A 26,359-nucleotide genomic window follows, 5' to 3' on the forward strand; every position below is an offset into this window, starting at 1 on the left:
CGTTCTATACATATTGTCTGTACGTATACAAAATTCAGAGGTCAGATAGTAAGGTTCAGAACAAGTCCCTTCTGTTACAAACTAAACGCTGGACTAGAAACATGGGGTAATAATGTTGAGTTTATTTTTTCCAGTGGAGATTAGTTTATGAATTGCCTGGCTGGGCTGTGGGACAGTGGAGATTAGTTTATAAATTACCTGGCTGGGCTGTGGGACAGTGGAGATTAGTTTATGAATTGCCTGGCTGGGCTGTGGGACAGTGGAGATTAGTTTATTAATTGCCTGGCTGGGCTTTGGGACAGTGGAGATTAGTTTATAAATTGCCTGGCTGGGCTGTGGAACAGTGGATGTGTAGGAATGATTCAAATGGAACTGTTAACAGCCATTACCCGGGTAGTATTGTGAATAACTAGTGGCTATTAACCAATCGGCATACAGGATCCAAGTGTACTGTTTTATAATGAAGGATCTAGTCTAGATTAAACCTCATAGGAAGACAGTTTTATCATGTGGAGGTTTCATCCAGGTCTCTCTGTTTAACCAAATACTCTGTCTTTGGCAGGAGAGAGACCAGTCTGTCACTCTGACAGCAGTAAGAGTCCTTCAGAGGAACCAGACCCAGAGACTCCCAAACCAGTGAGACGACTCAACTGCTCCCAGTGTAATAAGAGTTTCAAGTTGTCATGGAACCTAAAAGAGCATGAGAGGGCACACACAGGAGACAAGCCTTTCCACTGCTCCCAGTGTGGAAAGAGATTTCCACGATCACAGAACCTAAAAATACATCAGAGGACACACACAGGAGAAAAGCCTTTTCTCTGCTCCCAGTGTGGAAAGTGTTTTACCCAGTTATGGAGCCTGAACAAACATAATAGAATACACACAGGAGAAAAGCCTTACCATTGTTCCCATTGTGGAAAGAAATTTAGGTTGTTAGATAAACTGAAGGAGCATGAGAGGACACACACAGGAGAGAAACCTTACCATTGCTCCCTGTGTGAAAAGAGTTTTACCCAATTAGCTTACCGAAAAGAGCACGAAAGGAAACACACTGAAGAAAAGACTTACCAATGTTCCCAGTGTGGAAAGAGATTTTCACGATCACAGGAACTAAATTCACACGAGAGGATACACACAGGGGAGAAACTTCACCACTGCTCTCATTGTGAAAAGTGTTTTACGCAGTTAGGGAGCCTGAACAAACATAATAGAATACACACAGGAGAAAAGCCTTACCCCTGTACCCATTGTGGAAAGAGATTTTCTAGATCACAGGACCAAAAATCACATGAGAGGACACACACCGGGGAGAAACCTTACCATTGTTCCCTATGCGGAAATGATTTTACCCATTTAGGGAGCCTGAACAAACATAAGAAGAGAATACACTCTGGAGTGAAGCCTTACTCATGTTCCCATTGCCTAATGCATTTCAGGTTGTTAAATAACCTTAAGGAGCACGAGAGGACACACACATCTTACCATGGTCGCAGTGGAAAAGATTTGACCAATTTAGGGAAACTATAAGATCATGAGAGGACACGTGGGAGAAATCACCCAGTTGTTCCCAGTGTGGAAAGAGTTTTACCTAGTTAGGGAAACTATAAGATGAGATGAGACACGTTAGGGAAACTATAAGATGAGATGAGACACGTTAGGGAAACTATAAGATCATGAGATGAGACACATGGGAGAAATCACCCAGTTGTTCCCAGTGTGGAAAGAGTTTTACCTAGTTAGGGAAACTATAAGATCATGAGATGAGACACGTTAGGGAAACTATAAGATCATGAGATGACACATGGGAGAAATCACCCAGTTGTTCCCAGTGTGGAAAGAGTTTTACCTAGTTAGGGAAACTATAAGATCATGAGATGAGACACGTTAGGGAAACTATAAGATCATGAGATGAGACACGTTAGGGAAACTATAAGATCATGAGATGACACATGGGAGAAATCACCCAGTTGTTCCCAGTGTGGAAAGAGTTTTACCTAGTTAGGGAAACTATAAGATCATGAGATGACACATGGGAGAAATCACCCAGTTGTTCCCAGTGTGGAAAGAGTTTTACCCAGTTAGGGAGCCTGAAAATGCATGAGAGAATACACACACACAGGGGAGGAAAAGCTCACAGTTTGGAAAGAGTTTTAGTTAGGGAACCTAATTGTGGAAAGACATTTTCCCAGAGGACCTGAAATCACATGATAGAATAGACAGGCAGTGTTCTGATGAGTCACTGTGTTCTGATGAGTCACTGTGTTCTGATGAGTCACTGTGTTCTGATGAGTCACTGTGTTCTGATGAGTCACAGTGTTCTGATGAGTCACTGTGTTCTGACTGATGTTTGACTGTTGTTTTATGCATTAAATCACATTGTTTATATGTAATCTTAATCAACAATAGGCCTGTTAAAGTTTTTTCCTCTAGATACATGATTATATCTAAAATCAGATTACAATTTTAAAATGTTTTTTTGTTTGTTTTGATTCTACGCTTTGATAGATTGGATACATGTTAGAACCCTTAGATGTTTATGACATGATTTAGATCATTTAAAATGTAAATTGGATGAATATTTTGTGTATTTCTTGATTCTGACCTTAAAACCTCAAGAAACGTAGTTGTTTTGGTTTCATTGAGTTAATTTGTGTTCTAGTCTCCAAGCTAAAGATGTATGAAACTGTGGTGATGTTCTGATAACGTTGTTAACATGGAAAACATTCACGACCTCGTCAATGTTCCCGTCAGTATTATTCCACTATGAGAGAACACAGGTGCTGATTGTAAAAACACTTTTGATTAATTTTTATCTGAATTAAGATGAACTTTATATTTTTTTTACTGTTGTTAGCCACGAGTGGACATTGATTATGTACATCTATGTACTTACAGAAATGAGCTCTTCTGAGTTTTGACATTTGAATTTTGATGTTTATCCCCGTTTCGTAACGTTTTTCAACAGAATCATTGGGATAAACACACCCCTGATCACCCGCACACACAGTTCACTTTCATAGCAGCCACGTACAAACAGCATGACCCCTTTTCTCATGGTATAATTCTTACTCCCATCTATGCGCTCATATCATTGTCACCATAATAGCTAAAGTAACGTCGTAGTCAACAAAACTAATAGGACTAATACGTTAGTAAACTTGCTACAATCATGCAGTAGCTTTATAGTGCAATAAATGAGTAAAACCAAAGCTTCCTTGACTTGGAAGAGTTCCAGTGTTGGATAGCCAGCTAGCTAACTTAGCATCCCTCTCTGTTGGATAGCCAGCTAGCTAACTTAGCATCCCTCTCTGTTGGATAGCCAGCTAGCTAACTAGCTGATCTGAAGGATCAGGATACAGTAGGTCTCTCTCGTAGAGGGGGCTAAACTAGCTAGCTGCATTCGCTATTAAGCGAAAGTAAAAAACATACTATGAAATATAGCTAGTTTTCGCTTCTCCTTAATTTTTGAATAAATTATTTGTTAAAAAATGTTAAACTATTGTGTCTTTCTCTCTTTGAGTCAACTACTCACCATATTTTATGCACCGCAGTGTTAGCTAGCTGTAGCTTATGCTTTCAGTACTAAATCCATTCTCTTATCCTTTGATTGGGTCAACAACATGTCAGTTAATGCTGCATAGAGCTCTGATATGTTGGCGGACGTCCTCTGGAAGTTGTCATAATTACTGTGTAAGTCTATGGAAGGGGGTGAAAACCATGAGCCTCCTAGGTCTTATATTGAAGCCAGTGTACCAAGAGGAGGACGGAAGCCAGCTGTCCTCCGGCTACACCATGCTGCTACCTTACAGAGTGCTGTTGAACCTACTGTAGACCTTCATTGATGGAGGTGTGTGGCGACCAATCAGGGGAGAGCTTGTCTGTAAATTGAAGGGGTTTCAGGGTATTGAACAGGGGTGTGTTCAATTTGATTGAGTTTGTACTGAATAACACTATTACCAACATTTTCTTGTATGTTCTTGAACAGACTATGAGGTACAGTTTGGTTTGCTCCAGTTGGTGGGTGTGTCGGTGTGTGGCTAGAGTCTAAGGCATTTTGGGCCGTTTTCCACTACTGTCATGACTCTCCTGTGATGATCTGAAGGATCAGGATACAGTAGGTCTCTCTCGTAGAGGGGGAATGTCATGACTCTCCTGTGATGATCTGAAGGATACAGTAGGTCTCTCTCGTAGAGGGGGAATGTGTTTGATTGATGTACTGTTACTAGAGGAGAGAGACCAAGTTGAGACGCTGGACCAGGTGGATATGGTATGATTCAAGGCAGGTTTATTAAAGGTAAAGATATCTGATACAAAGCGTGCACGGATCCTCTCATTTGGCTCAGAAGGAGTCAGCTGAAAAAGGATGCCTAAACAGAGTGTGCAAAGGTATTTAAACATAGAATGATGTAGGTTGATTCTTGTAGTTCTGTCTTCTGACTGGTTGGTGAAGGTTGGAGGCAGGTCCTGTCCGACCATTTGCCGGTGCCCCATTGGTGCTTCTTGAAGTTGTCTGATCCTGGCCCCTGCTCAGTTGACTTGAGTGTGGGGTGTGTGTGCGTTGAGATGTCTGTGTGTCTGTGTGTGTCCAGGAATTGAGAAAAGGGGAACTGGAACTGACTGTGGTCAAAGAAGGGGTTTGTGTGTCCAGGGATGTCAGTTGAAATGAGTGTGGGGTGTGTGTGCGTTCGTGCGCTATACTGTACGTGCGTGTCAATGTGTGTGTCAAGATATGTGTCAAGAGGCCATGAGTGAGGGGGCGATAGGGGGAACTGGGACTAACCGTTGGTGCTTTAGGCTAGGGAGTTTCCCTGCCTTGGTGGGGATTTATGTGATAACTTCAGTCCGACCGTTGAGTTTGGAGCTTTACAGTTGGTTTGTGGTTAGAATGTGCTTTTGACCTGGACAGAATGTGTCTGGGTTAATGCAGAAGTATGTTTGAGTAATAGCCCCCTAAGTCTCAGTCATGGGATGTGTTTTAGTTATATGGTTCCAGGCCACTCTGCTAGGCTATGAGTAAATAATATATGTTATGATATACTACAAATGTCATGACTCTCCTGTGATGATCTGAAGGATACAGTAGGTCTCTCTCGTAGAGGGGGAATGTCATGACTCTCCTGTGACGATCTGAAGGTTACAGTGGGTCTCTCTCGTAGAGGGGGAATGTCATGACTCTCCTGTGGTGATCTGAAGGTTACAGTAGGTCTCTCGTAGAGGGGGAATGTCATGACTCTCCTGTGATGATCTGAAGGATCAGGTTACAGTGGGTCTCTCTCGTAGAGGGGGAATGTCATGACTCTCCTGTGATGATCTGAAGGATACAGTAGGTCTCTCGTAGAGGGGGAATGTCATGACTCTCCTGTGATGATCTGAAGGATCAGGTTACAGTGGGTCTCTCTCGTAGAGGGGGGAGAGCGGGAAGTCGTCTGTTTTATGGTCGGTCATCAAATACGGTGCCCCCTATGGCCTGTAGTGTTCGAGATTGGAATGTAAACCGTGGAACACGGAGAGACCCTTGTACAATCAAAAGTTTAAATAATTCAACAATATTTATATTTTTGAGAATGTGGGAGTGGTCCGTGGACACTTAAGGGACAGTCATGACGAGTGTGTTTTATTTGGCGATCTCATGAAGGACAGGAAACAGTCATTACTGTGTCTTTGGTTGTGTTCCACTTCTGAATTATGGGGGTTCCATCTACATATTGTGAAACGTATGTGATTAAACATGAAACTATTTGTGAAAAGATGTAATTGTGATGTCAACCTTCTATATGAGAAAATATGGCTTTTCATGTCAAGTTAACCAAATCAGGGGCCACAGCCACGTGAGCATAGACATTATGGCGGCGCATGGACCACCCTCAGTTCTTAGAAGTATATAAAACCCACTCCTGACGGAAATGTACATCAGACCACGCAAACGTAAGCTGAGGTTGGAGCATTGGCTACACGGCTGGAAATGGTTAACCTCTCTGGGATATTCGGGACGGTAGCGTCCCACCCTGCCAACAGCCAGTGAAAGTGCGGGGCGCCAAATTCAAAACAACAAAAATCTCATAATTAAAATTCCTCAAGCATACAAGTATTTTACACAATTTTAAAGATACAATTCTCATTAATCCGGCAACAGTGTCTGATTTCAAAAATGCTTTACGGCGAAAGCTCCACAAACGATTGTTAGGTCACCACCAAGTCACAGAAAAACACAGCCATTTTTCCAGCCAAAGAGAGGTGTCACAAAAAAACAGAAATATAGATAAAATTAATCACTAACCTTTGATGATCTTCATCAGATGACACTCATAGGACTTCATGTTACACAATACATGTATGTTTTGTTCGATAAAGTGCATCTTTATATCCAAAAATCTTATTTTACATAGGCGTGTTATGTTCAGTATTTCCAAAACATGCAGTGATTTTACAGAGAGCCACGTCAATTTACAGAAATACTCATAATAAACATTGATGAAAGATACAACTATTATACATGGAACTTTAGATAAACTTCTCCTTAATGCAACCGCTGTGTCAGATTTAAAAAAAACTTTAAGTAGAAAGCAAACCATGCAATAATGTGCCTACAGCGCTCAGAGACCAACCAAGCCAAATAGATATCTGCCATATTGGATAATCAACAGAAGTCAGAAATAACATTATAAATATTCACTTACCTTTGATGATCTTCATCAGAATGCGCTCCCAGGAATCCTAGTTCCACAATAAATGTTTGATTTGTTCGATAATGTCCATCATTTATGTCCAAATAGCTACTTTTGCGTTTTGGAAACAAATCCAAAGTCACGAAGCGCGTTCACTAGGAGCAGACGAATTGTCAAAAAGTTCCGTTACAGTCCATAGAAACATGTCAAACGATGTATAGAATCAATCTTTAGGATGTTTTTAACATACATCTTCAATAATGTTCCAACCAGAGAATTCCTTTGTCTGTAGAAATGCAATGAAACGTGAGCTACCTCTCACGTGAACGAGCGTCACGAGCTTGTGGCACTCTGCCAGACCACTGACTCAAAGAGCGCTTATGAGCCCCTCCTTTACAGTAGAAGCCTCAAACAGGTTTCTAAAGACTGTTGACATCTAGTGGAAGCCTTAGGAAGTGCAACATGATCAATATCCCACTTTATCTTCAATAGGGAATGAGTTGAAAAATGACCAACCTCAGATTTCCCACTTCCTGGTTGGATTTGTTCTCAGGTTTTCACATGCCATATGAGTTCTGTTATACTCACAGACATCATTCAAACAGTTGTAGAAACTTCAGAGTGTTTTCTATCCAAATATACTAATATTATATGCATATTCTAGCTTTTATGGCTAAGTAGCAGGCAGTTTACTCTGGGCACCTTATTCATCCAAGCTACTCAATACTGCCCCCCAGTCACCAAGAAGTTAAACTCTGAGACAATCGATTCACTACAGAAGTAAGAAGTCCTAGGCCATCGAACTACCAGTCTGCAGCCAGAACTGTACGAAGCCTAGGACAAGAATACCGACAACCGCCAAAACACCAACAGTATTCTATGCGACAACCATGGGTACGCCTAACGTATCCATTATAAACACAACCAAAGTCTTTGTCGATTGACTCTCCAGCAAGAGTAACCGGCGACCACAGAGAAAGACTACAAGGCATACACTCGTAAATAGCCGTAGTTTGAGCCGTAGTTCATGTAAGATATTAGCCATTTCTATGAGTGTAGTTATCTATGAGTGTAGTAGTGTGTGTGTTATAAAATGACTATGTTCTCATTTTTTACTTCAGAGCGCTCTCCGAATAATGAATGAACCTTTTGCAGAATCTGAGACTTTGCCGAATTATTTTTAAACCAGGGACTTACAAACCTTGGGGATTTGGTCAAAGCTATAAAATAGTTGAGTTATCATCATTTTGGGATTGACAATTCTCGTGACTGTGTTTTCATGTTATTCTGTGACTTGGATTAGTTAGTTAGTAAATAAATAATTAAACCAATTTGTATATCGCTGATTCATTATTTATGCGAGGGTTTGTGCAGATCTCCGAGGTTTGCGACGTTCAGTAATGAGAACCGATGAGGTACAGTACGTTAAGCGATTGTTTTGATAAGATATGAAAATATCTGGGGAGTCGATTTGGGAAATAGTCTCTTTAAACATTTTCCCGTGGTGCCCCCGACTTCCTAGTTAATTAAAGTTTAAATGATTAGTTTAATCACGTAATAATAATAATTACACAGAGAATTGATTTGATAAAATAACAGTCTTCACGTTTATTGATGTCACGGAACGACACTACTTTGACATTTTGTCTTCTACAGTGGTCCTCCTTGATATGTATGTATGGGATAAACCTTTGTGGTTATGGGTTCAGCTGTATAATAAACCAGTCCTTTATGGTTATGGGTTCAGCTGTACAGGATAAACCAGTCCTTTATGGTTATGGGTTCAGCTGTACAGGATAAACCAGTCCTTTATGGTTATGGGTTCAGCTGTACAGGATAAACCAGTCCTTTATGGTTATGGGTTCAGCTGTACAGGATAAACCAGTCCTTTATGGTTATGGGTTCAGCTGTACAGGATAAACCAGTCCTTTATGGTTATGGGTTCAGCTGTACAGGATAAACCAGTCCTTTATGGTTATGGGTTCAGCTTTACAGGATAAACCAGTCCTTTATGGTTATGGGTTCAGCTGTACAGGATAAACCAGTCCTTTATGGTTATGGGTTCAGCTGGATAATAAACCAGTCCTTTATGGTTATGGGTTCAGCTGTACAGGATAAACCAGTCCTTTATGGTTATGGGTTCAGCTGTACAGGATAAACCAGTCCTTTATGGTTATGGGTTCAGGTGTACAGGATAAACCAGTCCTTTATGGTTATGGGTTCAGCTGTACAGGATAAACCAGTCCTTTATGGTTATGGGTTCAGCTGTACAGGATAAACCAGTCCTTTATGGTTATGGGTTCAGCTGTACAGGATAAACCAGTCCTTTATGGTTATGGGTTCAGCTGTACAGGATAAACCAGTCCTTTATGGTTATGGGTTCAGCTGTATAATAAACCAGTCCTTTGTGGTTATGGGTTCAGCTGTACAGGATAAACCAGTCCTTTATGGTTATGGGTTCAGCTGTACAGGATAAACCAGTCCTTTATGGTTATGGGTTCAGCTGTACAGGATAAACCAGTCCTTTATGGTTATGGGTTCAGCTGTACAGGATAAACCAGTCCTTTATGGTTATGGGTTCAGCTGTACAGGATAAACCAGTCCTTTATGGTTATGGGTTCAGCTGTACAGGATAAACCAGTCCTTTATGGTTATGGGTTCAGCTGTACAGGATAAACCAGTCCTTTATGGTTATGGGTTCAGCTGTACAGGATAAACCAGTCCTTTGTGGTTATGGGTTCAGCTGTACAGGATAAACCAGTCCTTTATGGTTATGGGTTCAGCTGTACAGGATAAACCAGTCCTTTATGGTTATGGGTTCAGCTGTACAGGATAAACCAGTCCTTTATGGTTATGGGTTCAGCTGTACAGGATAAACCAGTCCTTTATGGTTATGGGTTCAGCTTTACAGGACAGGGCTGTGGGACAGTGGAGAATAGTTGATGAATTTCCTGGGAGGGCTATAACAGCCATTAACTGGGATTAACGTGAATAACTAACAGCTATCAACCAATCAGCATCCAGGATCTACATTTTGTGTTTCATAATGAGGGATCTAGTCTGGATTAAACCTCATAGGAAAACAGTTTTGTAATGGAGGTTTCGGTCAGGTCTGTCTGTTTAACTAAATACTCTGTTTAACTAAATACTCCTTTTGTCTTTGGCAGGAGAGAGACCAGACTCTCCATCTGAAAGCAGAACGAGTCCTTCAGGGGAACCAGACCCTGAGTCCCCAGCGAGGCAACACCACTGCTCCCAGTGTAATATGAGTTTTAAGTGGTTATGGAAGCTGAAAGAGCATGAAAGGAAACACACTGGAGAAAAGCCCTTCCAATGCTCCCAGTGTGGAAATAGATTCTCACGATCACATGACCTAAAATCACATGAGAGGACACACACAGGGGAAAAACCTCACAATTGCTCACAGTGTGGAAAGCTTTTTTCCCATTTAGGGAACCTGAACAAACATAAGAGAATACACTCTGGAGAGAAGCCTTACCCCTGTTCCCATTGTGGAAAGAATTTTAGGTTGTCAGGTAACCTGAAAACTCACGAGAGGACACACACAGGGGAGAAACCTTACCATTGCTCCGTGTGTGGTAAGGATTTTACCAAGTTAGGGAACCTGAAAGATCACGAGAAGAAACACACAGGAGAAAAGCCTTACCACTGCTCCAATTGTGGAAAGAGATTTTCAACATCATCAGACTTAAAAAAGCACGAGATGACGCACACCGGGGAGAAATCTTACCATTGCTCTCAGTGTGGAAATAGTTTCTTACGATCACATGACCTGAGATCACATGAGCGGACACACACAGGGGAAAAACCACACAGTTGTACCCAGTGTGGAAAGTGTTTTTTGCATTTAGGGAACCTGAACAAACATAAGAAAATACACTCTGGGGAGAAGCCTTACCCCTGTTCCCATTGTGGGAAATTCTTTAGGTCATTAGATAACATGAGGGAGCATGAGAAGACACACGCAGGGAAGAAGCTTTACCATTGCGCCTTGTGCGGGAAGAGATATTCACGGTCACATGACCTAAAATCACATAAAAGGAAACACACGGGGGAGGAAAACACACAATTACACACACAGGGGAAAAACCACACAGTTGGTCCCAGTGTGGAAAGAATCACACGCAGTTAGAGAACCTCTTCCCAGTGAGGAAATATATTGTCCAATTAAACACACAGGGGAGAAACCACACAGTTGGTCCCAGTGTGGAAAGAATCACACGCAGTTAGAGAACCTCTTCCCAGTGAGGAAATACATTGTCCAATTAAACACACAGGGGATAAACCACACAGTTGGTCCCAGTGTGGAAATACATTGTCCAATTACACACACAGGGGAAAAACCACACAGTTGGTCCCAGTGTGGAAAGAATCACACGCAGTTAGAGAACCTCTTCCCAGTGAGGAAATACATTGTCCAATTACACACACAGGGGAGAAATCACACAGTTGGTCCCAGTGAGGAAATACATTGTAAAGTGGCTGTTCCACTGGATGTCATAAGGTGAAAGCACCAATTTGTAAGTCGCTCTGGATAAGAGCGTCTGCTAAATGACTTAAATGTAAATGTAAATGTAAATGTACATTGTCCAATTACACACACAGGGGAGAAACCACACAGTTGGTCCCAGTGTGGAAAGAATCACACGCAGTTAGAGAACCGTTCCCGTTGTGTGGAACTATATTTTCCCGATCACATGACCAACAATTCACATCAAATCTAACCAAGCTGTATTTATTCAGCACATTTCAGACATGGAGTGGAACACAATGGGCTTCACAGGGAAAAAACAATAAGGGGATTTGCTGAACCTATATTGTACTGGAAAAAAGTTCAGTTATAAATGATTTAGTCTTATTTAAGAATAAATTGTCATGCAGTAGACTTTGATACAATTTCAATATCCCCATCCACATGAAAATTCTGTAAGAGTTAGGTGAAGGCCAATCAGATGATGGTCTGATCACATTCTGTCTCCTATCAATACTTGTTTAACCTTTGATGCGAGAGAGAGAAAGAGACAAGAAAGTAGTCAAGACGACTAGCGTGATTATGTCTCCTCCATGTATATCGTAATAGGTCTGGGGTTGTTAGTCCATAATATTTGTGATCTCCGATGAGTGATTAGCTAGATGGGCTGACACTAGATGGGCTGACACTAGATGGGCTGACACTAGATGGGCTGACACTAGATGGGCTGACACTAGATGGGCTGAGACTGGATGGGCTGACACTAGATGGGCTGACACTAGATGGGCTGACACTAGATGGGCTGACACTAGATGGGCTGACACTAGATGGGCTGAGACTAGATGTGCTGACACTAGATGGGCTGACACTAGATGGGCTGACACTAGATTGGCTGACACTAGATGGGCTGACACTAGATGGGCTGACACTAGATTGGCTGACACTAGATTGGCTGACACTAGATGGGCTGACACTAGATGGGCTGATTGGCTGACACTAGATGGGCTGACACTAGATGGGCTGACACTAGATGGGCTGACACTAGATGGGCTGAGACTGGATGGGCTGACACTAGATGGGCTGACACTAGATGTGCTGACACTAGATGGGCTGAGACTGGATGGGCTCTCCGTAAGGTGATGAGGGATTAGCTTTACGGTCCATTGAGGTACTTAACACTGCGTTATAGTCTACTAGCATAATAGTATGATCATTTGTTGCCTGTAAATTCAATAAATTGGTATAAATGTTTTCTAATAAGTATGGATCATCCTGATTTATAGATTTATATAGATTAATACCATATAGATTAATACCATATAGAGTAATACCATATAGATTAATAACATATAGAGTAATACCATATAGATTAATACCATATAGAGTAATACCATATAGAGTAATACCATATAGAGTAATACCATATAGAGTAATACCATATAGATTAATACCATATAGAGTAATACCATATAGATTAATACCATATAGAGTAATACCATATAGATTAATACCATATAGAGCAATACCATATAGATTAATACCATATAGAGTAATACCATATAGATTAATACCATATAGAGTAATACCATATAGATTAATACCATATAGAGCAATACCATATAGAGTAATACCATATAGATTAATACCATATAGAGTAATACCATATAGAGCAATACCATATAGATTAATACCATATAGAGTAATACCATATCGATGATCTGTTTTTCCATCCACTTTTATATTCAAAACCACCAACCCCATTTCCTTTTTCCACGCAACATCATCTCAGGATGTAGATCGAGTTTCCTGTAAATAGTATATGATATATTCCTTTTCTTTCAGCCGCATAAAGACTGAACTTTTCCTATAATGTCTTAAGCCGTTACAATTCTAACCGGCTATACTTATTGTAGCCCTTACTGTAACTAGACACTATTCTCAGTCTAAATGGACCATAATTAGTGCTTGTAAAGTTACTGCCATCAGAGGTATTATGACGGTCAAAAATAGAGATTTCAAATGTCTGATGTTTAGAATTCAAGAAACAGGTTCAAGCAACCATTTGATTGGTTTTGTTTGCCTGTGAGCCAATGCCACAGATGTTAGAACATTTAGTCAAGATATTACGTGTCTAGTAGATCTGTGTAGGTTGATGTGTATGATCGTGGATGTGATTTAGTGAGAGTGTGTACGATGTCTGGATTAGAGTAAGACTATAATGTGTGATGTCTGAAATAAAGAATAACCCAGCCAGTTTGCATGGTTGAGTGTCTGTGTGTGCGTATAACATGGAGTATAGCCTTAATATTCAGGATGCTACTGGGGAATCATCCACAAGCTACTTGGGAATCCTCCACAAGCTACTGGGGAGTCCACCACAAGCTACTGGGGAATTATCCACAAGCTACTGGGGAATCATCCACAAGCTACTGGGGAATTATCCACAAGCTACTGGGGAATTATCCACAAGCTACTGGGGAATCCACCACAAGCTACTGGGGAATCATCCACAAGCTACTGGGGAATTATCCACAAGCTACTGGGGAATTATCCACAAGCTACTGGGGAATTATCCACAAGCTACTGGGGAATCCTCCACAAGCTACTGGGGAATCATCCACAAGCTACTGGGGAATTATCCACAAGCTACTGGGGAATCATCCACAAGCTACTGGGGAATTATCCACAAGCTACTGGGGAATTATCCACAAGCTACTGGGGAATCCTCCACAAGCTACTGGGGAATTATCCACAAGCTACTGGGGAATCATACACAAGCTACTGGGGAATCCTCCACAAGCTACTGGGGAATTATCCACAAGCTACTGGGGAATCATCCACAAGCTACTGGGGAATTATCCACAAGCTACTGGGGAATTATCCACAAGCTACTGGGGAATCCTCCACAAGCTACTGGGGAATCCTCCACAAGCTACTGGGGAATCCTCCACAAGCTACTGGGGAATCCTCCACAAGCTACTGGGGAATTATCCACAAGCTACTGGGGAATTATCCACAAGCTACTGGGGAATCCTCCACAAGCTACTGGGGAATTATCCACAAGCTACTGGGGAATCATCCACAAGCTACTGGGGAATCCTCCACAAGCTACTGGGGAATCCTCCACAAGCTACTGGGGAATTATCCACAAGCTACTGGGGAATTATCCACAAGCTACTGGGGAATTATCCACAAGCTACTGGGTAATCTTCCACAAGCTACTGGGGAAAGTGGCAAAGGGTGGCTACTTTGAAGAATCTCAAATATAAAATATATTTTGATTTAACACTTGGTTTAACACTTGTTTTGGTTACTACATGATCCCATATGTGTTATTTCATAATTGTGATGTCTTCACTATTAAATAAATAAATAAAAACCCTGGAATGAGTCGGTCTATCCAAACCTTTGTATCCAAATCTAATTAAGTGTCTCAAAATAAAATAAACATTTCCCTTGACTGTGTTACCCTCCCTCCCACCAGGTGGCGACGTGCCTGTTTCAGGGCAATGCTGCCGGTGTGACGTATAATCTAATGGACGGGACGCTTCTTCAAACAACAAAAGCGAGTTATTCACCTCCGTAGCTTTCGAGCACCTCGGTATCTTACTAGCCAACATGGCAGATCTTTAAATGCTTTCGTTGTATATTAGCGACTGTGTTTTAAACACACTTGTCGTATCTACTAGCTAGTTACACCATTTCATTAAATATCTACGTTGTTTTTAGTCAGCTAGCTAGCTGGGTAAATTAGCAGTGCGAGTCTTGTCACTAATGCTAACCAGCTATCTAGCTAACATCCCAACCATGAGCTCAGTAAACGACTCCTCACCTTCTGAAGAGGAGGTCTGCTGGACGGAGAAAGAAACTCTGGGGCTGAACATTGTCGTGAAAGAGGAGAAGGAAGAGGAGGATGTCACAGTAAAACAAGAAACTGAGGTTGAGGCTGTTACAGTGAAGGAAGAAGAGGAAGAAGTTAAATTGACAGAAGATGAAGACGCGTTCAGAGTGAAAGAGGAGGAGGATGTTACAGTAAAAGAAGAGGAAGAGAAAGAGGGGGAGATGACTGCCACAGTGAAAGAAGAGGAAGACGTTTTTGGAATGAAGGAATTGGGGGAGATTACTGTCACATTGGAAGAAGAAGAAGAGGAGACAGGAGATCTGATAAACAACAGTAAGTAATATCTTTGTGAAAACTACAAATAGACGGAGCGGCCAATAAAACGTTAATCAATCAAATCAAATTTATTTATAAAGCCCTTCTTACATCAGCTGATGTCACAAAGTGCTGTACTGAAACCCAGCCTAAAACCCCAAATAGCAAGCAATGCAGCTGTAGAAGCACGGTGGCTAGGAAAAACTCCCTAGAAAGGCCAGAACCTAGGAAGAAACCTAGAGAGGTACCAGGCTATGAGGGGTGGCCAGTCCTCTTCTGGCTGTGCCGGGTGGAGATTATAACAGAACATGGCCTAGATGTTCAAATGTTCCAAGATGACCAGCAGGGTCAAATAATAATAATCACAGTGGTTGTCAAGGGTGCAACAGGTCAGCACCTCAGGAGTAAATGTCTGTTTGCTTTTCATAGCCGATCATTCAGAGTATCTCTACCGCTACTGCTGTCTCTAGAGAGTTGAAAACAGCAGGTCTGGGACCTGTAGCACCACATTCAGAGTATCTCTACCGCTACTGCTGTCTCTAGAGAGTTGAAAACAGCAGGTCTGGGACCTGTAGCACCACATTCAGAGTATCTCTACCGCTACTGCTGTCTCTAGAGAGTTGAAAACAGCAGTTCTGGGACCTGTAGCACGTCCGGTGAACAGGTCAGGGTTCCATAGCCGCAGGCAGAACAGTTGAATCTGGAGCAGCAGCACTGCCAGGTGGACTGGGGACAGCAAGGAGTCATCAGGCCATGTAGTCCTGAGGCATGGTTCTAGGGCTCTGGTCCTCCGAAAGAGGGAAAGAAAGAGAGAGAGAATTAGAGAGAGCATACTTAAATTCACACAGGACACCGGATAAGACAGGAGAAATACTCCAGATATAACAGACTGACCCTAGCCCACCGACACAAACTACAGCAGCATAAATACTGGAGGCTGAGACAGGAGGGGTCGGGAGACACTGTGGCCCACTGTGGCCCGATACCCCCGGACAGGGCCATACAGGCAGGATATAACCCCACCCACTTTGCCAAAGCACAGCCCCCACACCACTAGAGGGATATCTTCAACCACCAACTTACCATCCTGAGACAAGGCCAAGTATAGCCCAAAAAGATCTCCGCCACGGCACAACCCAAGGGGGGGCAGGGTAGCCTAGTGGTTAGAGCGTTGGATTAGTAACCGGAAGGTTGCAAGTTCAAATCCCCGAGCTGACAAGGTACAAATCTGTCGTTCCTAGGCCGTCATTGAATAATTTGTTCTTAACCGACTTGTGTCTAGTTAAATAAAGGTTAAAAAAAGGGGGGGGGGGGGCGCCAACCCGGACAGGAAGACCACATCAGTGCCTCAACCCACTCAAGTGACACCCCTCCTAGGAACGGCATGGAAGAGCCCCAGTAAGCCAGTGACTCAGCCCCTGTAATAGGGTTAGAGGCAGAGAATCCCAGTGGAAAGAGGGGAACCGGCCAGGCAGAGACAGCAAGGGCGATTCTTTGCTCCAGAGCCTTTCCGTTCACCTTCACACCCCTGTGTGAAGGTGAACTTTGGAACACTAGGACGCTGTGGAACGCTATGGAACACTAGGATGCTGTGGAACGCTATGGAACGCTATGGAACACTAGGATGCTGTGGAACGCTATAGAACGCTATGGAACACTAGGATGCTGTGGAACGCTATGGAACACTAGGATGCTGTGGAACGCTATGGAACACTAGGATGCTGTGGAACGCTATAGAACGCTATGGAACACTAGGATGCTGTGGAACGCTATGGAACACTAGGATGCTGTGGAACGCTATAGAACGCTATGGAACACTAGGATGCTGTGGAACACTATAGAACGCTATGGAACACTAGGATGCTGTGGAACGCTATAGAACGCTATGGAACACTAGGATGCTGTGGAACGCTATGGAACGCTATGGACTATCATCTCTGGAAGATAAATATGTATTATTAGATTTAATTGTGCTGAGACTCACTTAAAATGTTTGCCTGACAGAAACCATTGATTTCAAAGTTTAACAAACCATACAGCTCTATTGACAAGGACCACTTTTAGTCCCCAACCGACCCCTCGTGCCCCTAGGGGGGGGGTCGTTCGTGCCCATGAGGGGTCGTTCGTGCCCCTGGGGGGGTCGTGCCCCACAGTTTGGGAACCACCCTGTAGCCTACTGACAACTTTACAAGCGTGATTCATAAATCAGGGAGATGTTTAATTAGAAGGAATAGAATGGATTCACTTTTTCAATGATCGATAAGGACACTACAGTTAAACTGGTTAGACTGGTCTGTCCATAGTGACTGATCGATAAGGACACTACAGTTAAACTGGTTAGACTGGTCTGTCCATAGTGACTGGCAGCTCACTGGTCTGTCCATAGTGGCTGGTCTGTCCATAGTGGCTGGTCTGTCCATAGTGACTGGCAGCTCACTGGTCTGTCCATATTGACTGGCAGCTCACTGGTCTGTCCATAGTGACTGGCAGCTCACTGGTCTGTCCATAGTGACTATCAGCTCACTGGTCTGTCCATAGTGACTGGCAGCTCACTGGTCTGTCCATAGTCACTGGCAGCTCACTGGTCTGTCCATAGTGACTGGCAGCTCACTGGTCTGTCCATAGTGACTGGTCTGTCCATAGTGACTGGTCTGCCCATAGTGACTGGCAGCTCACTGGTCTGCCCATAGTGACTGGCAGCTCACTGGTCTGTCCATAGTGACTGGCAGCTCACTGGTCTGTCCATAGTGACTGGCAGCTCACTGGTCTGTCCATAGTGACTGGCAGCTCACTAGTCTGTCCATAGTGACTGGCAGCTCACTGGTCTGTCCATAGTGACTATCAGCTCACTGGTCTGTCCATAGTGACTGGCAGCTCACTGGTCTGTCCATAGTGGCTGGCAGCTCACTGGTCTGTCCATAGTGACTGGTAGCTCACTGGTCTGTCCATAGTGACTGGTCTGTCCATAGTGACTGGTCTGTCCATAGTGACTGGTAGCTCACTGGTCTGTCCATAGTGACTGGTCTGTCCATAGTGACTGGTCTGTCCATAGTGACTGGCAGCTCACTGGTCTGTCCATAGTGACTTGCAGCTCACTGGTCTGTCCATAGTGACTATCAGCTCACTGGTCTGTCCATAGTGACTGGCAGCTCACTGGTTTGTCCATAGTGACTGGCAGCTCACTGGTCTGTCCATAGTGACTGGCAGCTCACTGGTCTGTCCATAGTGACTGGCAGCTCACTGGTCTGTCCATAGTGACTATCAGCTCACTGGTCTGTCCATAGTGACTGGCAGCTCACTGGTCTGTCCATAGTGGCTGGCAGCTCACTGGTCTGTCCATAGTGACTGGTAGCTCACTGGTCTGTCCATAGTGACTGGTCTGTCCATAGTGACTGGTCTGTCCATAGTGACTGGCAGCTCACTGGTCTGTCCATAGTGACTATCAGCTCACTGGTCTGTCCATAGTGACTGGCAGCTCACTGTTCTGTCCATAGTGACTGGTCTGTCCATAGTGACTGGCAGCTCACTGGTCTGTCCATAGTCACTGGCAGCTCACTGGTCTGTCCATAGTGACTGGCAGCTCACTGGTCTGTCCATAGTGACTGGTCTGTCCATAGTGACTGGTCTGTCCATAGTGACTGGTCTGTCCATAGTGACTGGCAGCTCACTGGTCTGCCCATAGTGACTGGCAGCTCACTGGTCTGCCCATAGTGTCTGGCAGCTCACTGGTCTGTCCATAGTGACTGGCAGCTCACTGGTCTGTCCATAGTGACTGGCAGCTCACTGGTCTGTCCATAGTGACTGGCAGCTCACTGGTCTTTCCATAGTGACTGGCAGCTCACTGGTCTGTCCATAGTGACTGGCAGCTCACTGGTCTGTCCATAGTGACTGGCAGCTCACTGGTCTGTCCATAGTGACTATCAGCTCACTGGTCTGTCCATAGTGACTGGCAGCTCACTGGTCTGTCCATAGTGGCTGGCAGCTCACTGGTCTGTCCATAGTGGCTGGCAGCTCACTGGTCTGTCCATAGTGACTGGTAGCTCACTGTTCTGTCCATAGTGACTGGTCTGTCCATAGTGACTGGCAGCTCACTGGTCTATCCATAGTCACTGGCAGCTCACTGGTCTGTCCATAGTGACTGGCAGCTCACTGGTCTGTCCATAGTGACTGGTCTGTCCATAGTGACTGGTCTGCCCATAGTGACTGGCAGCTCACTGGTCTGCCCATAGTGACTGGCAGCTCACTGGTCTGTCCATAGTGACTGGTCTGTCCATAGTGACTGGTCTGTCCATAGTGACTGGCAGCTCACTGGTCTGTCCATAGTGACTATCAGCTCACTGGTCTGTCCATAGTGACTGGCAGCTCACTGGTCTGTCCATATTGACTGGCAGCTCACTGGTCTGTCCATAGTGACTGGCAGCTCACTGGTCTGTCCATAGTGACTATCAGCTCACTGGTCTGTCCATAGTGACTGGCAGCTCACTGGTCTGTCCATAGTCACTGGCAGCTCACTGGTCTGTCCATAGTGACTGGCAGCTCACTGGTCTGTCCATAGTGACTGGTCTGTCCATAGTGACTGGTCTGCCCATAGTGACTGGCAGCTCACTGGTCTGCCCATAGTGACTGGCAGCTCACTGGTCTGTCCATAGTGACTGGCAGCTCACTGGTCTGTCCATAGTGACTGGCAGCTCACTGGTCTGTCCATAGTGACTGGCAGCTCACTGGTCTGTCCATAGTGACTGGCAGCTCACTGGTCTGTCCATAGTGACTATCAGCTCACTGGTCTGTCCATAGTGGCTGGCAGCTCACTGGTCTGTCCATAGTGGCTGGCAGCTCACTGGTCTGTCCATAGTGACTGGTAGCTCACTGGTCTGTCCATAGTGACTGGTCTGTCCATAGTGACTGGTCTGTCCATAGTGACTGGTAGCTCACTGGTCTGTCCATAGTGACTGGTCTGTCCATAGTGACTGGTCTGTCCATAGTGACTGGCAGCTCACTGGTCTGTCCATAGTGACTTGCAGCTCACTGGTCTGTCCATAGTGACTATCAGCTCACTGGTCTGTCCATAGTGACTGGCAGCTCACTGGTTTGTCCATAGTGACTGGCAGCTCACTGGTCTGTCCATAGTGACTGGCAGCTCACTGGTCTGTCCATAGTGACTGGCAGCTCACTGGTCTGTCCATAGTGACTATCAGCTCACTGGTCTGTCCATAGTGACTGGCAGCTCACTGGTCTGTCCATAGTGGCTGGCAGCTCACTGGTCTGTCCATAGTGACTGGTAGCTCACTGGTCTGTCCATAGTGACTGGTCTGTCCATAGTGACTGGTCTGTCCATAGTGACTGGCAGCTCACTGGTCTGTCCATAGTGACTATCAGCTCACTGGTCTGTCCATAGTGACTGGCAGCTCACTGGTCTGTCCATAGTGACTGGTCTGTCCATAGTGACTGGCAGCTCACTGGTCTGTCCATAGTCACTGGCAGCTCACTGGTCTGTCCATAGTGACTGGCAGCTCACTGGTCTGTCCATAGTGACTGGTCTGTCCATAGTGACTGGTCTGTCCTGACTGGTCTGTCCATAGTGACTGGCAGCTCACTGGTCTGCCCATAGTGACTGGCAGCTCACTGGTCTGCCCATAGTGTCTGGCAGCTGACTGGTCTGTCCATAGTGACTGGCAGCTCACTGGTCTGTCCATAGTGACTGGCAGCTCACTGGTCTGTCCATAGTGACTGGCAGCTCACTGGTCTTTCCATAGTGACTGGCAGCTCACTGGTCTGTCCATAGTGACTGGCAGCTCACTGGTCTGTCCATAGTGACTGGCAGCTCACTGGTCTGTCCATAGTGACTATCAGCTCACTGGTCTGTCCATAGTGACTGGCAGCTCACTGGTCTGTCCATAGTGGCTGGCAGCTCACTGGTCTGTCCATAGTGACTGGCAGCTCACTGGTCTGTCCATAGTGACTGGCAGCTCACTGTTCTGTCCATAGTGACTGGTCTGTCCATAGTGACTGGCAGCTCACTGGTCTGTCCATAGTCACTGGCAGCTCACTGGTCTGTCCATAGTGACTGGCAGCTCACTGGTCTGTCCATAGTGACTGGTCTGTCCATAGTGACTGGTCTGCCCATAGTGACTGGCAGCTCACTGGTCTGCCCATAGTGACTGGCAGCTCACTGGTCTGTCCATAGTGACTGGTCTGTCCATAGTGACTGGTCTGTCCATAGTGACTGGCAGCTCACTGGTCTGTCCATAGTGACTATCAGCTCACTGGTCTGTCCATAGTGACTGGCAGCTCACTGGTCTGTCCATAGTGGCTGGCAGCTCACTGGTCTGTCCATAGTGACTGGTAGCTCACTGGTCTGTCCATAGTGACTGGTCTGTCCATAGTGACTGGTCTGTCCATAGTGACTGGCAGCTCACTGGTCTGTCCATAGTGACTGGCAGCTCACTGGTCTGTCCATAGTGACTATCAGCTCACTGGTCTGTCCATAGTGACTGGCAGCTCACTGGTCCATAGCTCACTGGTCTGTCCATAGTGGCTGGCAGCTCACTGGTCTGTCCATAGTGACTGGTAGCTCACTGGTCTGTCCATAGTGACTGGTCTGTCCATAGTGACTGGTCTGTCCATAGTGACTGGTAGCTCACTGGTCTGTCCATAGTGACTGGTCTGTCCATAGTGACTGGCAGCTCACTGGTCTGTCCATAGTGACTATCAGCTCACTGGTCTGTCCATAGTGACTTGCAGCTCACTGGTCTGTCCATAGTGACTATCAGCTCACTGGTTTGTCCATAGTGACTGGCAGCTCACTGGTTTGTCCATAGTGACTGGCAGCTCACTGGTCTGTCCATAGTGACTGGCAGCTCACTGGTCTGTCCATAGTGACTGGCAGCTCACTGGTCTGTCCATAGTGACTGGCAGCTCACTGGTTTGTCCATAGTGACTGGCAGCTCACTGGTCTGTCCATAGTGACTGGCAGCTCACTGGTCTGTCCATAGTGACTGACACCTCACTGGTCTGTCCATAGTGACTGGTCTGTCCATAGTGACTTGTCTGTCCATAGTGACTGGCAGCTCACTGGTCTGTCCATGGTGACTGGCAGCTCACTGGTCTGTCCATGGTGACTGTTCTGTCCATAGTGACTGGTCTGTCCTTAGTGATTGGCAGCTCACTGGTCTGTCCATAGTGACTGGTCTGTCCATAGTGACTGGTCTGTCCATAGTGACTGTCAGCTCACTGGTCTGTCCATAGTGACTGGCAGCTCACTGGTCTGTCCATAGTGACTGGCAGCTCACTGGTCTGTCCATAGTGACTGGCAGCTCACTGGTCTGTCCATAGTGACTGGCAGCTCACTGGTCTGTCCATAGTGACTGGTCTGTCCATAGTGACTGGCAGCTCACTGGTCTGTCCATGGTGACTGGTCTGTCCATAGTGGCTGGCAGCTCACTGGTCTGTCCATAGTGACTGGGAGCTCACTGGTCTGTCCATAGTGACTGGTCTGTCCATAGTGACTGGTCTGTCCATAGTGACTGGTCTGTCCATAGTGACTGGTCTGTCCATAGTGACTGGCAGCTCACTGGTCTGTCCATAGTGACTGGCAGCTCACTGGTCTGTCCATAGTGACTGGCAGCTCACTGGTCTGTCCATAGTGACTGGCAGCTCACTGGTCTGTCCATAGTGACTGGCAGCTCACTGGTCTGTCCATAGTGACTGGCAGCTCACTGGTCTGTCCATAGTGACTGGCAGCTCACTGGTCTGTCCATAGTGACTGGCAGCTCACTGGTCTGTCCATAGTGACTGGCAGCTCACTGGTCTGTCCATAGTGACTGGCAGCTCACTGGTCTGTCCATAGTGACTGGCAGCTCACTGGTCTGTCCATAGTGACTGGCAGCTCACTAGTCTGTCCATAGTGACTGGCAGCTCACTGGTCTGTCCATAGTGACTATCAGCTCACTGGTCTGTCCATAGTGACTGGCAGCTCACTGGTCTGTCCATAGTGGCTGGCAGCTCACTGGTCTGTCCATAGTGACTGGTAGCTCACTGGTCTGTCCATAGTGACTGGTCTGTCCATAGTGACTGGTCTGTCCATAGTGACTGGTAGCTCACTGGTCTGTCCATAGTGACTGGTCTGTCCATAGTGACTGGTCTGTCCATAGTGACTGGCAGCTCACTGGTCTGTCCATATTGACTATCAGCTCACTGGTCTGTCCATAGTGACTTGCAGCTCACTGGTCTGTCCATAGTGACTATCAGCTCACTGGTCTGTCCATAGTAACTGGCAGCTCACTGGTTTGTTCATAGTGACTGGCAGCTCACTGGTCTGTCCATAGTGACTGGCAGCTCACTGGTCTGTCCATAGTGACTGGCAGCTCACTGGTTTGTCCATAGTGACTGGCAGCTCACTGGTCTGTCCATAGTGACTGGCAGCTCACTGTTCTGTCCATAGTGACTGGTCTGTCCATAGTGACTGGCAGCTCACTGGTCTGTCCATAGTCACTGGCAGCTCACTGGTCTGTCCATAGTGACTGGCAGCTCACTGGTCTGTCCATAGTGACTGGTCTGTCCATAGTGACTGGTCTGCCCATAGTGACTGGCAGCTCACTGGTCTGTCCATAGTGACTGGTCTGTCCATAGTGACTGGTCTGTCCATAGTGACTGGCAGCTCACTGGTCTGTCCATAGTGACTATCAGCTCACTGGTCTGTCCATAGTGACTGGCAGCTCACTGGTCTGTCCATAGTGGCTGGCAGCTCACTGGTCTGTCCATAGTGACTGGTAGCTCACTGGTCTGTCCATAGTGACTGGTCTGTCCATAGTGACTGGTCTGTCCATAGTGACTGGCAGCTCACTGGTCTGTCCATAGTGACTATCAGCTCACTGGTCTGTCCATAGTGACTTGCAGCTCACTGGTCTGTCCATAGTGACTGCAGCTCACTGGTCTGTCCATAGTGACTGGCAGCTCACTGGTCTGTCCATAGTGACTGGCAGCTCACTGGTCTGTCCATAGTGACTGGCAGCTCACTGGTCTGTCCATAGTGACTGGTCTGTCCATAGTGACTGGTCTGTCCATAGTGACTGTGGTCTGTCCATAGCTCACTGGTCTGTCCATAGTGACTGGCAGCTCACTGGTCTGTCCATAGTGACTATCAGCTCACTGGTCTGTCCATAGTGGCTGGCAGCTCACTGGTCTGTCCATAGTGGCTGGCAGCTCACTGGTCTGTCCATAGTGACTGGTAGCTCACTGGTCTGTCCATAGTGACTGGTCTGTCCATAGTGACTGGTCTGTCCATAGTGACTGGTAGCTCACTGGTCTGTCCATAGTGACTGGTCTGTCCATAGTGACTGGTCTGTCCATAGTGACTGGCAGCTCACTGGTCTGTCCATAGTGACTATCAGCTCACTGGTCTGTCCATAGTGACTTGCAGCTCACTGGTCTGTCCATAGTGACTATCAGCTCACTGGTCTGTCCATAGTGACTGGCAGCTCACTGGTCTGTCCATAGTGACTGGCAGCTCACTGGTCTGTCCATAGTGACTGGCAGCTCACTGGTCTGTCCATAGTGACTGGTCTGTCCATAGTGACTGGTCTGTCCATAGTGACTGGCAGCTCACTGGTCTGTCCATAGTGACTGGCAGCTCACTGGTCTGTCCATAGTGACTATCAGCTCACTGGTCTGTCCATAGTGGCTGGCAGCTCACTGGTCTGTCCATAGTGGCTGGCAGCTCACTGGTCTGTCCATAGTGACTGGCAGCTCACTGGTTTGTCCATAGTGACTGGGTCTGTCCATAGTGACTGGCAGCTCACTGGTCTGTCCATAGTGACTGGCAGCTCACTGGTCTGTCCATAGTGACTGGCAGCTCACTGGTCTGTCCATAGTGACTGGCAGCTCACTGGTCTGTCCATAGTGACTGACAGCTCACTGGTCTGTCCATAGTGACTGGTCTGTCCATAGTGACTGGTCTGTCCATAGTGACTGGCAGCTCACTGGTCTGTCCATAGTGACTGGCAGCTCACTGGTCTGTCCATGGTGACTGTTCTGTCCATAGTGACTGGTCTGTCCATAGTGATTGGCAGCTCACTGGTCTGTCCATAGTGACTGGTCTGCTGACTGGTCTGTCCATAGTGACTGCAGCTCACTGGTCTGTCCATAGTGACTGGCAGCTCACTGGTCTGTCCATAGTGACTGGCAGCTCACTGGTCTGTCCATAGTGACTGGCAGCTCACTGGTCTGTCCATAGTGACTGGCAGCTCACTGGTCTGTCCATAGTGACTGGTCTGTCCATAGTGACTGGCAGCTCACTGGTCTGTCCATAGTGACTGGTCTGTCCAGTGACTAGTCTGGCTGGCAGCTCACTGGTCTGTCCATAGTGACTGGCAGCTCACTGGTCTGTCCATAGTGACTGGTCTGTCCATAGTGACTGGTCTGTCCATAGTCACTGGTCTGTCCATAGTGACTGGCAGCTCACTGGTCTGTCCATAGTGACTGGCAGCTCACTGGTCTGTCCATAGTGACTGGCAGCTCACTGGTCTGTCCATAGTGACTGGCAGCTCACTGGTCTGTCCATAGTGACTGGCAGCTCACTGGTCTGTCCATAGTGACTGGCAGCTCACTGGTCTGTCCATAGTGACTGGCAGCTCACTGGTCTGTCCATAGTGACTGGCAGCTCAGCTCCACTGGTCTGTCCATAGTGACTGGCAGCTCACTGGTCTGTCCATAGTGACTGGCAGCTCACTGGTCTGTCCATAGTGACTGGCAGCTCACTGGTCTGTCCATAGTGACTGGCAGCTCACTGGTCTGTCCATAGTGACTATCAGCTCACTGGTCTGTCCATAGTGACTGGCAGCTCACTGGTCTGTCCATAGTGGCTGGCAGCTCACTGGTCTGTCCATAGTGACTGGTAGCTCACTGGTCTGTCCATAGTGACTGGTCTGTCCATAGTGACTGGTCTGTCCATAGTGACTGGTAGCTCACTGGTCTGTCCATAGTGACTGGTCTGTCCATAGTGACTGGTCTGTCCATAGTGACTGGCAGCTCACTGGTCTGTCCATATTG

General features: G+C 46.0%; 1 protein-coding gene, 1 long non-coding RNA gene and 1 pseudogene across 3 annotated transcripts in view; 2 read left to right on the plus strand and 1 right to left on the minus strand.

Annotated features, from left to right (window-relative positions):
- The window catches only part of LOC135559968 (zinc finger protein 239-like), a 31,263-nt gene extending 17,852 nt beyond the window's left edge, over positions 1-13,411 (plus strand). The window contains exon 2 of one of the 2 annotated variants that reach the window (XM_065000878.1): positions 9,833-13,411. In XM_065000878.1, coding sequence (XP_064856950.1) covers positions 9,833-10,818 — 986 coding nt within the window. In that variant the 3' untranslated portion in view covers positions 10,819-13,411. Of the gene's footprint in view, positions 1-562; positions 4,373-9,832 lie in introns of those variants that run through there. The other variant, XM_065000879.1, reaches the window with a different exon arrangement.
- Positions 4,264-8,407, minus strand: LOC135559976 (uncharacterized). The gene is made up of 2 exons (XR_010458620.1): positions 5,079-8,407; positions 4,264-4,575 (listed from the first exon to the last, which is right to left on the minus strand). It is a non-coding gene; the product is annotated as an uncharacterized LOC135559976 (long non-coding RNA).
- Positions 13,412-14,692: 1,281 nt separating the features above from the next.
- The window catches only part of LOC135560303 (zinc finger protein 502-like), a 55,744-nt pseudogene continuing 44,077 nt past the window's right edge, over positions 14,693-26,359 (plus strand).

The sequence above is a fragment of the Oncorhynchus nerka genome, linkage group LG15 (assembly GCF_034236695.1).
Source record: "Oncorhynchus nerka isolate Pitt River linkage group LG15, Oner_Uvic_2.0, whole genome shotgun sequence".
Lineage (NCBI taxonomy): Eukaryota > Metazoa > Chordata > Actinopteri > Salmoniformes > Salmonidae > Oncorhynchus > Oncorhynchus nerka.